The 14,059-nt window shown below is 38.8% G+C and overlaps 1 protein-coding gene across 6 annotated transcripts in view; it reads right to left on the bottom strand.

Moving 5' to 3' along the window:
• The window catches only part of APP (amyloid beta precursor protein), a 265,110-nt gene that overhangs the window by 71,037 nt on the left and 180,014 nt on the right, over window positions 1–14,059 (bottom strand). For all 6 annotated transcript variants that reach the window (XM_025872545.2, XM_025872550.2, XM_025872556.2 and 3 more), the window contains 3 exons: window positions 13,765–13,898; window positions 8,325–8,399; window positions 7,478–7,636 (listed from right to left, as the gene is read on the bottom strand). In XM_025872545.2, the coding sequence (XP_025728330.1) occupies window positions 7,478–7,636; window positions 8,325–8,399; window positions 13,765–13,898 (368 nt within the window). The remainder of the gene's footprint in view (window positions 1–7,477; window positions 7,637–8,324; window positions 8,400–13,764; window positions 13,899–14,059) is intronic.

Here is a 14,059-nt window from a genome sequence, read left to right as displayed (position 1 = left end):
AAATAGGTTTTGATTTTGAAGGATGAAATGCAAACAGGTATCAACCTCTAAATCTCTACATGCAACCTCTGCAGGAATGAGATAGGGTATCCCGATGCTGTATGTTTTGACAGCATTTGATGAGCTGTTTTGACTTTAAAGGCAGTGATGAAGCAGGGCTTGCTGTGGAGGGAATCTGGTGATGAATATGGACTCAGAGGCTGACAGCTTCCAAGCTAATACCTTTCCTACATACTTCATAATTTTTTCTTTTTTTTTTTAAAGATTTTTATTTTTTATTTTTAGAGAGAGAGAGCGCGCAAGAGAGCATGGGATGGAAGAGGCAGAAGGAGAGGGAGACAGAGAATCTCTAGCAGACTCCACACCGAGCACAGAGCCTGATGCAGGGCTCGATCTCACAACCCTGAGATCATGATGACTTGAGCCGAAATCAAGAGTTGAATGCACAACTGACTGAGCCACCCAGGCGCCCCATACTTCATAATTTTCTATTTAACTTAATTCAATTAAAAACAGAAAGCACTAGTGTCTCTTGTTTACATACTTTCCTTTGGTCTTTAGAAGATCTGTCTGTTGAGCCTGGTAAAAAGTCAAAGCGAGGTTAAGGAGGTCATATTGAGAGGCAACAAACCACTCAGCACAGTCTATAGGATTTTGTTCAATGAATGCTAATCCTCCTGTTTTCCTTTCCCCTTGTTTGTTACTGGGTCTGTCCTTAAAAGCTCTCACGTCAATGAGTCTTCTTGTGCTCACCAATTTTTACAAATCTCAACTAAAAATAAATGAATGATGAATGGATGGATAATAAATATATAATGGCATAAGATAATTATTTACATTTCTCAAGGGTGATTTTCAACATAGTCTTTTAAGTACATTCAGCTCGGCATTACAAAATTTTTGTTGTATTGAAATCATGAGGGAAGAATGTCTTAAACATCTTGGGACTTATCTGTCTCAGTGCCTTCAATATTAAGAACTAGGCAAATACTTTTTAACTTATTTACCATCCATTATATTGAGGTGCAGATTGTACCATATTTACCTTGGCACATAGATACATGCTCTCTACACATATTCTATAAATGCTCACATCTCTTTTTTGACCCAAAGTGATTAGCAGAAAATGAAGAGTTGTAGGGAGGAGAGTTTGCAATATCACATGAAAATTTTTTATTTTTTATTTATTGTTTTTTGAAAATTTTTAAAAAATGGCCAAGTTAAGCACCTCAATTTTGCAGCCATTAATCTCTGTCCTTTATTTTGCTGCTTCTTATTGAACATTTATTGCCCTGCTGTCAGAACGCACCAAATCTCCATCTTGGGACAAATCATGTTCTTTGATGATAAATTTCACAAATCATTACATTAATGTTCTACCAAAGAATTCTATGTGGCAGTTTTCCAGAATCTCAGGAAAATTTAACATTTGGTCAAACTAATCAGAGATGAGAAAGCAAAGCTGTTGGTGCTAAAGAAAGTGCCAATTTTCGTCTTCCCCCTCAATTGAATGTTGAGAATCTGAATGTGAGGTGCCAGATATGAGCATGAAACTAATTTTAGTGTGAAGATGGCTACAATTATGACACCGGAAAAAAAAATAATACAAACCACTGGCACACAGACAAGACAGATATACATGAAAACATTTTTTATTCTCGCTTCCACATAGAAAATGCTTAAAAGTCATTGCGGTCAGGGGGCACCTGGGTGGCTCAGTCAATTAAGCGGCCTGCTTGAGATTCTCTCTCCCTCCACCCCTCCCAACGGTCTCTCTCTCTCTCTCTCTCTCTCTCTAATAAATAAGTGAATCTTAAAAAAAGAATTGTCGCAGTCAGGATAATAATTAGGATGCTGTCTAATGGGAGATTTAACATCCTATCTATACAGATACCAAAAATCTCACAGTTACAAAGAAAGCTTTTATAATTCGTCTCTCATCTTTTAACATATTTCAGTTCTTACTAAATAGGAGCTCCTGAGTTTTCCCACACCTAAGCCTACCATGCAAAGCTTTATTTTAAACAGAAATTCCTATCTAGCCTTTAGTTTAACTGCACAGGAGTTTGCTTAAGGCTAACTGCCCTCCAGATTGCAGAGAATGTTGGACAGTCAGGCAGTATCGTTGTCTTCTCTCCATCTAGGAAGTAGAATCCTCACAGTTACAAAAAGGAAGGTTCAGATCACATTTAGCTCATCTTTCATGAGGCTATAAGTTGCGTGATATGAGCTCTGAGAAAGTAGGAAGTCAGAAGCACAGGGAGAAGTCTTAAATAATGACAATTTAGTTTTAGGAAGTACTTGAGTTTGGTAGTGATCCATTGTGTGATGCAACTCTGGAGAGGAATTTCACATTTCTTGGGAGGTGGCGGGGGGTGGGGGGAAGGACAAAACTCTGATTTTCCAAGGAAACTTTAAGAAAAATGAAAAAAATTAAAGGGACTGGGACTGATCCTTAGAAGAGTCACTAGCCCTCTATAGATTAAGCGTTTATGCTGAGGGCAAAGACCAAACTATTCCTGAGGAAAACGCAACTGCTTCATCTCTTGTAATACTGGAAGTATTTGGATACTGTAAAATATTCTACGTATACTTCAAACAATGCACTTGTAGACTGCCTCTTTTACTGGATCAGGCAGCAGGCACAAAATTCATGAAAGAGGAAATTTAGAACATAAAACACACACAGACATGGCGACTTATAAATGAAATTCATAGTACAGCAAGGCATTCTAGCTACACAAAAACATCATTACATAATACTTCCAAGCTCGGGTTGAAAAGTGTAGATAAAATTATGGATTAAACCTCAGCCTCTGAGAGACCATGGAAACAATCCACGTTGTTTCAGATTCCCATGTGGCAAAGGTTGGGACTGGTGGAATATGCTCAGGGTCAATGGGATAATTAATTTGAACGTGCTCTCAGCTGTAGAATCCACAGGAAAAGAAAACCTTGACTAATTCATTTCCTTATAATCAGCTAACATTTACTGAATATTTCATATTTTCTAGGCACTGTGTTAAGTATGATGAAGATCTCAGAAAAATTTATTTATGCCTCCAGTGTAAGACATGACATTCCTCAGACAGTAACGGGCACACTCCCGATTTTTTTTTTTTTTTTTGATTTGTCTTTCAACAGCAATACAGATAAGTTCTTAAAAAGGGACTTAGAATTTTCTTGCATTTTTCCAAAGTGCAGAGCTAAGTGCCGTATCAAGCTATGCGTTAAACACTCAAAATAAAATTTAAATAAAACACTCATTAACTTTGCAGAAATGGCAGGTAATGCCAAGATTGTAGGCCTATGACTATGCAGCCCCAGTTTTTATTACATGGGAGAGTTTTATGCATGTCTAGGTAAGAATTCAATAGACTTCTTGGATCAGTCAACAACAATCTGATTTTTTTTTAAGATTTTATTTTTTTGAGAGAGTGAAAGAGAGAAGGGGGGAGTGAGGGAGAGAGAGAGAACACGAGCAAGGGGAGGGGGAGAGGGAGAAGCAGGGAGCCCCATGCGGGACTCCATCCCAGGACCCTGGGATCATGACCTGACCTGAAGGCAGATGCTTCACTGACTGAGACACCCAGGTGCCCCTGATTTTTTTGGACAGTAAAATAGCTCTTCCTAATCCAGTCTTTAATTTTTATTTCAAATAAACATGATGTTTAATTCTACAGGAAGAGATCGACAGGCCCAGAACAAGCATGATTATGACCAGTCTGAAATGATCCCCCCTGGCAACACAGGAAGCTTTGGCAGACATTCTTCTCATCACTGTCTTTCTTGTGATGGCAGATTGGGTGGAACTGAAAGTTCTGAAACGTGCATTTGTTAAGGACTCCATCCAGTCCTCATCTTGTATTTAGCTCTATCAATGTCCACATAGCAAAGACCCTCCTTTGGAGATCGGACTTTTGGCTGGAACCCTCCACTAAATGTCAGCAATTAAGATTCTTGCCTCAATACCCACCCCCCCGCTCCGCCTTGGCAAAGGATCCCAATGGCCCTGACCCCAAAATTGAGTCCTCTATAAAAAGAGGACCAAGGAGTCAAGGGACTTTTCTCCAAATGCATGTAAACAGAATTTTACTGAACAGTGCTAGGACAGAGATTTTTTTTTTTTCTGACTAGAAAATGAAAATGCTAATGTGATATTCTTTTTCAAAAGCTTTTTGTTCAGAGAGGAAGCGTGGTCTAGTAAGAGGGCACTGTGGTGGTCCACTGTGATTCGCAGCTCCACCCCGTCCGTTAACCAGGGTAGCGGTGTCACCCTGAACCAGATACTCGATCTCAGTGACGTCATTGGTGGAACAGGGTCAATCCTGTCTCACCATCTGTAAGAGTACCGGAAGCTCTTTTAGGGTTCCTCAGAGCTTTCTGTGCTGTAACGTCAGCAGAAAAAGAAGAATCAAAATGAGGGGCATCAGCGTAAGTGGGTGGCTATTTGGTTTTGTTACATAATATATGCAGACTGCTCCTTTCAGCCAAGATGGAGTAATGAGAACCAGATTTACCCGACTGCCTGTAACCACCAGAATAGACAGAACTATGTTTCTGAAAGATATTAGACATCAGGTGACAGGTAGTGAATGCTGTGAAAGGGGAAACGAATGATATGAGCCCTCCGACTCCTCAAGCTTGTCGCCATGCGTTTCCAGGCAGTCACTCCATGTGCAGAACTAGCTGGAGCCTGGTGGACCCCACAGTTAAGGTAGGTGAGTGAGTCTAGAAGGACCAAGGCAGCCAGTAATCGCAGGACAGTGCTGGGGAGGACAGAGTTGCCCAGATTTGCATGCAATGCCCCTTGAGAAAGTAGCTGAGTAATGATCAGGGCATGCAAGTAAAAGAACCGAACTGAGACCGTGGGGGGAAAAACCATCCAAATGGATGAGAGGCAACAGTGCCTGGTGTTCACACAGGTCAGGAATAGCACCTGTTCCCACCATCCAGATGGGAAAACACAGTATTCATGGTGGATTACTCAGGAGAATCCTAACCTCCATATTGGAGAAGAAGGAGCCATAAGCTGATAACTGCTCTGATCCCACCTAACAAGTCTTAAAAGCAAAACCCAAAAGGCTCAAACTGTTTCTGAGTAATTTAACAACACTGCAGAACAAAGCTCAAGAATAGCGGTATATAAAAGTACCCAGCACTCAAGGTAAAGTTCACAATGTCTGATGGCCAATAAAAAATTAGTAGGTATGAAATGATGAAGGAAAATATCACATATAATGAAAAAAAAATCAATCAAAATCGACCCAAAGCTGACACAGATATTAGAGGTGGCAACCAAAGATATTACAAGTTACTATATATAATACATTCCACAGGCTCGAAAACTTAAGAAATGGAATATATAAAAATAACAAACAAAAACCAGACTAAACTTCTAGATATGAAATGTTCGAGATGAAAAATAGCCAGATGGGGTTAACGGCTGATTGAAATCCCCATGGCACATCATAATCAAATTACTCAAAACTGGTGATAAAGAGAAAATCTTCAGAGCAGCCAGATTTAAAAAAAATAAAAAAGACAGGGGTGCCTGGGAGGCTCAGTCAGTTAAGCAACTGACCCTTGATTTCAACTCAGGTCATGATCTCAGGGTCGTGAGATCGGGCTCTGTCCTGGGTGTGGAGTGTGCTTAAGAGTCTCTCTCTCCCTTTGTCCACTTCCCCCTCTCCCTGAAAAAAAATATAATAAAAGAGATATATTATTTACAGAGACAAAGGATAGAACTATTCTTGTGGGAAACAATATAAGTAAGACAATGGAATATCATCATTAAAATGGCTGAAGAAGAAAACTTCATCCTAAAATTCTATACCCAGCAAAAATGCCTATCAAAAAACAAAGGTGAAATAAAGATCTTTTCAGATAACACCCAAGCAAAAGAATTCTTTACCAATCTACATGCATTAAAAAAAATTTTACAGGAAGTCCTCTGGGTAGAAGGAAAATAATTCCAGATGGATCTATACAAGGAATAAAGAGCACCAGAAATGGTAAATGTTTCTCTTATTATGTAAAACTCTTTAAAAGATAACTTACCATTTAAAAGAAAATGAACAATAATGCAGTATGGAAAAAGTATAACAACAGCCCAAAGACTGGGAAAAAGGAAATGAAAGAATTTGCGTATGAGGTTCTTCTAATATACCTGAAATGGCATAATATCACTTGTACTGGTATAATATTGTGAACTGTTGGAAATATTTTCTAAAACCCTAAGGCAAACGGTAAAATAACAAAATAACGAGTTACAGCTCAAAACCCTACAAAAGAAAATAAAAAATGTTCTTTTTGTCCAAATTTGGCAAACAAAAAAAAAAAAAAAGAGGAAAAGGGGGACAAAGAACATATGGGGCAAATAGGAAACACAGCAAGATGACAGATTTAGGTATAACTGTATCAATAATTTCAAGGAGTGTTCTTCTCAGCTAAAAGGCAAGATCCAACTACATGCTGCCTACAAGGAATGCACATCAAATATAAAGACAGATAGGTTAAATAAAAGTACAAGGATGGAAAAATGATATGCTATGATGACATTAATCAAAATAAAGCTGAAATAGCTTTAATATTAGACACAGTAATTTCAGAGAAAACATACTACCTGGGAGAAGAAGGGCATTTCGTAATGAGAAGGGGAAGGTGAAGGAGGACATAACAACTCTGAATGTTTATGCACCTACAAACAAAGCCTCAAAAAACAGAAAGCAAAACCTGAGAGCATCACATGAGAAAATGTCAGAGACTTTAATATCTCTTACTCAGTAATGGAGAGAACAAACTGACATAATGCACAGAATGTTTCTTATGTCCAAAGTAAACTCTCCCACAAAGCCTCATCGAGGAGATGGGCTTGCATTGCTTGGTAAGCCTTTCTGTGCATATATTGCTGAAAACCTGAAATAAGCCTCCTGATGCCTCCTGACATAAGCTGACACCATGACTGACTCGGGCTTCCCCTCAGAGACTATGGATGCTGCTCTAGGCAGGAAACTTGAGGCCTAGCTCCTTTGATGACTTTAAAAATCCTCACAACTCGGCCAAATCCCAACTCTTCATGACACTCGGTTGCAGGTCATGAGATGAGGAAGCAGGGCTTGTTTATTTATAAGAATCTTGCCAGCTTTTGTGGTTCCCTGACTTCAGCTGGCCCATGAAATGTCACCGTCCCAGCCACATCAGCTTGGGTCAGGTGTTGCGCGGTGAGTCGCTTGGGAAGCCTGACTTGGCTTGGGAGGTCTGTCTGCTCTGTGGAAGGGTGTTGAGTTCTAGAGCGCTGAGATGACCCTGTGCAGGCAGCTATCCCGTGAGCTCATAACATAACCTCCAGGACAAGGTGGACTGAGGTGCTCATAACACTTGTCATGTTCTTTCTCGTGGCCTGTGGTCCCCAGGGTCCTCAGGGCCCCCAGGCCCCCTGTGTGTGCGGTGCCCTGAAGGCAGTTGGGAGACCTACCCGAGGGGGGACGGCCTGCAGAGCAGTGATGTAATTCTCCAGAGCCAGGCGGCGGCGGTCATTGAGCATGGCTTCCACTCGGGCCATGTGCGTCTCCACCAGTTGCTGCCTCTCATTGGCTGCTTCCTGCTCCAGAGACTCCACCTTCTCCTGGAAGTGCTGCCGTTGCAAACACACGCACACGTCAGTCGGGGACGGAGCACGCAGGACAGGGCAGCAAATCCAAGTGTTTCCAGAGGGGCATCGTATTTCATTTCACCCAAAGATTTATGGTCATTCCCACATTTTGACTAATTCAGTACGTTTTATGGGCTTCCTCCCTTATCCAGTACCCCATCCCCAAACCTGATTTCTCATCGTAAATCGTTATATGGTCCCTGAAGCCAGATTTGACTAACTGTAACATAGGATAAATTTCTATGCTCTTAAGACTCTGAATTCTGTTGCAAATAAAAAAGAAAATTCCTCTTTTACTCAAAGTACTTTAATTTCAGAAAATGACCAGGAGAATCTCACAGCTTCCTGAGGTAGTTTTGAGAGGAGTTCCTGTTAACAAATTCTAATCATGGTGTAATTTTTGTCAAGGGAAGCATCAGCAACAGATTTTGGCCATCAAACTGATATTTGATTGATAAAAAGCAGATGGCAAGTAACAATAGGAGTTTTATGGAAATGGAATTATGACTTGAGCTAATTAAAAGCGAATACAAGGAAAGGTTTAAGAAACTGAATTACTGGACAATGACGAGCAATAGTCCAAATTGATGGGAATACGAATAATCCTCCAGAGATGCTGGAAAATGTGTAAGGCCTGAGTTGCTGGGTGGAGAACTGCCCCGGGTTTTACCTGAATAACTGCTTTCTTGTCGGCTTTAGGCAAGTTCTTTGCTTGTCGTTCTGCCTCTTCCCATTCTCGCATGACCTACAAAATGAGAAAACATTTGAATTTAAAATCATCAGTTCTTTTTTTTCCAACTTATATTTAATGAGAGATTATTTTCTTTCTGAACTTGACATTTTAAACGTTTTAATAAAAAGATCCCTTTCCAGTCCTATCTCAGAACGATTTATTTCACCTCCCACTAAGATGTAAATCATCTATTGTAGCAGTATATTAAATATAAATGCTCATGTTTACTGCAGGAATATGGCCCTTTGAAACACAGTTGGTCTTTTTCTCTTTTCGTCAGAAATGGCTGAAAGTCATTTTGTTTGATGTGCACAAATGTCAACGATTCATAAAAGGTGTGTGTGTGTGTGTGTATTTCTTGAACAAGGATTTCCACCATTAAATTGAGTGCATTAGTTTTAGTCTTCTGTGAAAGCAAGTTATAAAATTTCAAACAGTAAAGCAGGGGAAGGCATGAACATTTTATGTGTGGGCACATGGCACGAACACACTACCAAAAAGAAGTACATGCTGGAGGAAGGAAGAGAAGGCCTCCATTGTCAGAATTCCTCAGAGCCACTGATGGGTAATGAGGCCCTTTTGTTCACCAACCCCTATCATGGACTGCAAAGAATACCTGAAGTATCTCCAGAAATTCCAAGACAGTACACACTATAATGTTCTGGACGTACCATAGCGCATTTTTGGCAAGTAATGCTAATTTAGTAACCAGGCTAATCTGTTTGATAGGGAAAGAAAGCTTCCTCTTCTCGTCCTTGAAGTTCACCCAGGATTACCCTGAGAGAGGTTCATTCATTGACCTGAATGCAAAGAGGAGAGGTCTGCAGCTCTGCATGTTGCTGAAGTATCATTTCAGATACTAGATTCTTAACCACCTACGGCTGCCTTTCCTTTTCAAGTGTACTACTTGCTGTCAGGCAGAGGTTTTTTAAGTGCAACTCATAACTGAGCCAGGTGAAATAAAGGACAGGAAGATCAAGTAAGCAATGTAACAGTCTGCTGACAGATGTGTACTTGCATACTTTGCAGACATACAAAGCATAAAAGAACCTGATTTCTGTACTACAAGAGCCTGTTATTTATAGGTATTTATCCCTAAAGAATTGATTTTTCTGACATCCTTCAAGATAAAAAAAAAAAGAGAGAGAGAGACTTGGATAAAAAACTACCGATAGAGAATTTCTATGAGATAACACATCAAATCACTGTGTGGGTTTTATTTAGGTATTCTATTATGTAGCATTAATTTGCTGTATATGATACAAGACTAGCTTCCTTGTGTTGTTTTTAGGAAATTATGGAGAAAATAGAATGGAGTGAATTTTCTACTATACTTGAAGAACATGTAAAAAAATAACCTAAAAAGGTCACAACAAAATTAGAACAAATGCCCCACTGCTATGAGTAAGAACAGAATACAAAAGAAAAGAAACATATTGTCCTGGATGCTTCGGAGTCTCTAAGAGTTAATAAAGGGCACCTATAGGGAGGGGGCTACCGAAGACTACCTTTGCTTTATGGATGAGATAAGGCTTGTAGCTTGCAATAAAAATATTTCAATTTCCTGCTTTGAGAATGTTCACAGTGGCAGTACTCTACCATGAACTCTTCAGGCAAGGAATCTCAAAATTAGTTTGAGAGAGAAGCCAAATGTCTTATTGGAATGTGAAAACTGATTTCCTGCATATCTTTACATTTTTACTATCCCACCTTGCACATTCAGAACCTGGCCTGTAAACTTTGAGCTGGGGAAATACATGGAATAATTAAAGAGATTTATCTGGCTAATAAATTGAAAATAAACATTATTATAATAAAATGAAATCAAATTTGATTTTCAGAGCAATGTAACAATATCCTATACCCTCACAAATAAAACAATTCACTGATACCATCACCCGAGGCCTATGTAATGCAAGAGAAACACACACCGTAGGCTCAACATCTCTCTGAACAATGGCTACCACTGAGGTGTCCCAATACTAGGTAACATTACTGCAGATCTGCTACGTAGCAGACTCTGTATTGAGTGCTTAATAAAATCTGTGGGATTAGTTATGGTGATCTCCATTTTATGGACCAGATTAAGTCACCTACTCAAGGTCATGGAGGAAAAAAAAACCGGAGAAGTATATAAACCAAGATCTTTGTGGCTCTAAGGACCATGTTTTTATCCTCTGTGGCCCAATTTGCCATTATAAAATATAAAAATTACATATATATTATATATATATGTGATTTATATAAATTATATTCTTATATAGCTATATAATTATATAAATATATCTAGTTATATATAATATATACATTTATATATATATAAAATTGTTCAATGGCAAATTCAGTAGGTGAGCTAAGTTTCCTTGTATTCAGTGACAGGAAAGGGACTATTCCTAAGATAGCGATGCTTATCTTAAAAATAATAAATTCAGAGAAAGGTCAAATTTCATTTTGAAGAATTTCATTTTAAGGATATATTAAAACCGCTAAGTCCATAAGTAATATGTATAATTATTATAGGATATATAAATATATAAAAACATTTATAGACTATTCAGAATCTTCTATTTGCTAGACACTATTCAGAACATATGGCAACAGAAATCTACAAGTGTAGTTACGACGCCCAAATACCAAAATCCCCCAAATACCAACCCCCCCAAATCTCTGTATTCACAAGAAAACAAACAGTAACAAAAATTACAATAAAAATAAATTAAAATTCTCAGGTTGCTCCATATATTCTTGTAAAGCAATTTCCCACTGAATGGAACAAATATCAGTATCATCAGATTTATGGCTCTTCAAAGACTTGGCTGTTTCATGTAGAGAAAATGACAACTAATACACAGAGATCTGAGAGGCAGGCAGGCAAGTTCAAAAGCAAACAGTCCTCAGAACTCAGTACCACAGATTATGAAGATAAATGTTAATCACAGGCGTCTCTCTTTCCTGTGACCACTGGAACGAGCAGACAGCATTCTCTGCTCTAGGATCACATCTCTTAAGTTAGGTCAGATATAGTTAATAACTAAAAGATGAAGAAATTCCATAAAGATTTATATGATTAAATAGACGTGCTAAACTAAAACTAAGTTACTATTCCAGGAAAGATCTAGAATATCTGAAACTGACATGTATATAAAAAAATCTCTAATAAGTTACTTGGCACTGGAGACGCCAAGGGGAGCTTTCAGTGTTTATCTTTTTTATTATTCTTTTTTTGGACTTCATTGCCCCTGAAATGGAATTTGAGGCCAGTGAGAAGGCTCTGAAAGCTTCAGAAGCAAACAGTGAGATAGGATTTAAGTTTAAAAGATGCCATTTCGGAGGCAATAAATATGACTCAACTGCTTTCTTAACAGTGTTTTTCCTAATGAAAAACTCTGTTTTTCTCACTATTCCACTCTACCTAGCTTCCTAGTTCAACTTGCTTTTAGGTTCTCATCATGGCCAACAACTGCAATTGTGCCTTATATTCCAGAGCCAAAGTATTTTAACTCTTTTTCCCCTCCCTTGTTATTATTCCAAAATAAATCCAAGCATTATGGTCACTCATCTTAAAAAAAAAAAACAAGTAATCGTGTTGTGTCTTTCTAGATACATTAAGCAGTTGTTTTAAAATACAGATTTTATTAAAATAGGTAAATAAAATATAGGTTTTCTTATATTCAAGTATAGTGAGGTCAACAGATCAGGAGACAGATGCCATTTAAAAGATTATTACACACAGTTCCCAAGAGGAGACACCATGCAATGCCACTGAGGGAAGGAAGGCGGAGAAGCACCAGGGTGGGTCAGGAGGCAGAGGAAGTGACGGGAAAATGTAGCCAGGAGTCTGGGGTTTCCTCGGGAAGGAGTGGGCGAGTCAGGGTAAGCAGGTGAAACAGGCTTAGATTTGGCTAGTTTGAACAATTTTGGTATAGGGGTATAGAGGCTGTCCCTAGATGTCTGGTGCCTAGCCTTAAAGTGGGCAGGTAGAGAGTGGATCAGAGTGTAAGAGCAAGATGAAGGTATCCGGGGGAAATGGGCTTTGGAGAGGCTGGTTTGATTATGAAAGGTGTGCCCGAAGGCTAGTCATTTGCTACCTCTAGGAATTGGCTAACCCTGGGAGGGGCAGTCTCCCTAGAGTTAGTAAGGCCTCAAATGTCAAAACACCAGAAAATACAGAAAATTAAAGCCCATGATTAATGCAGTCTTCTAAAGACTTCCTGTGACCTTAGAAAATACATGGCAGACTCATCCATGAATCCTATTTAATGTCTATTATGAAAGCTTCTAAGTATTTGTGCTAAATATTGCCAAAATTAGTGATACCTTCTGATATTTACTACAGAATATTAACACCAAAAAAGGGAACGGTTGACTTTGACCTGAGAGATTTCCTCGTTCACTCATTTATGTTTCCTTAAATCTGACTTTCCCTATCCTATTGTTGTTTTTTTTTTTTTTCATTCTGAATTGTAGGCTTCAAGTTAGGCAGTAATTGACAAGGAAGTGCTGATATATATTTGTTGAATGAATGATGAATGAATGAATGAATGAATGAGTAATCTGAGAAAGGGCTAAAATTAATATTTATCTCTAATAAATACAATATCCAGCAACCGGTATGACATATCAGAAACTGTAATTGATATTATTAGATATAAATTAGTCAGGTTTTAAAAAAATTTTTCAATTTGTTTCATAAAGAATCTGCTAAAAAACAAGCAAATAAGCCAGGGTTTGCCAAACAATGTAGTGAGAAGAGCACTGCACCAAGAGCAAGAAAGCTTCTAGTTCCAAATGCCATCTCGTGTCTCTTATATTGCTTTGTTCTAGAGTGGGAAGCCACAGTCTTGAACCACTGTTGCGTTACTGATCATTTATGAAACAAGATGGCAAAAGATCATTAAGGTTCACATTGCTTTTAAGTTCCTATGGCCCTATGAATTAGCTTTGCAAGAAGTGTGAGGTTCAAAGTTATAATACTTTGGCATCTAATAAAAAAATATTCATCTTTACTACAGATCATTTTAAGGGATTTTAATTTACAACAGCATGGTTACAGGGCAAAGCATACACAAAGTAATAAAACCAGAGAGAATGCTGCAGACATAATTTAATCTGTGCTTATGAAATCCTGCTATACTTAGTGTGACTGAATCTCTCCTAGGTGGCACGCTCAAGGAGGATTCTAAAAACCCGAAACTGGTACCCTTAGAGCAAACATTAAAAACTAAGACTTTATGTCTTTAAAGATCTGGCTAAAATTACAGACCCCTCCTGCCCCTAGGCATTCATCAGCCACAGAGCCCCCAGGGAGACTCCAAGGCAGAGGCCAAGTTCAGATTTCCCCTTTATTGTAAACTGAAGGACAGAAAAGTCACTTTACCTGGGACATTCGCTCACGGTGCTTGGCCTCCAGCCTCTCTTTGGCTTTCTGGAAATGGGCATGTTCGTTCTCATCTCCAGGTGTCTCAAGATACTTGTCGACGGCGTCAGGGGTGCTGGCTGCTGTGGTAGGAACTAGAAAGTAGAAAGAAGAAGGCTTGAGAAGAGAAACAGAAGGTCCAATCATTTCAAAGAAAGCCATATTTTCCGTTTACTACAGAACAAAGAATTTAGTAGAGAAGCACATACAAGAAGTTAATGCTGTTGAAGAGAACACTGTGAGACATTTCCCAGCA

The sequence above is a fragment of the Callorhinus ursinus genome, unplaced genomic scaffold (genome assembly GCF_003265705.2).
Source record: "Callorhinus ursinus isolate GAN/ISIS: 27379988/994484 unplaced genomic scaffold, GSC_fseal_2.0 scaffold1, whole genome shotgun sequence".
Taxonomy (NCBI): Eukaryota; Metazoa; Chordata; class Mammalia; order Carnivora; family Otariidae; genus Callorhinus; species Callorhinus ursinus.
The sequence above is the reverse complement of the archived record's forward strand: the minus strand, read 5'-3'. Positions and strand labels throughout refer to the sequence as shown.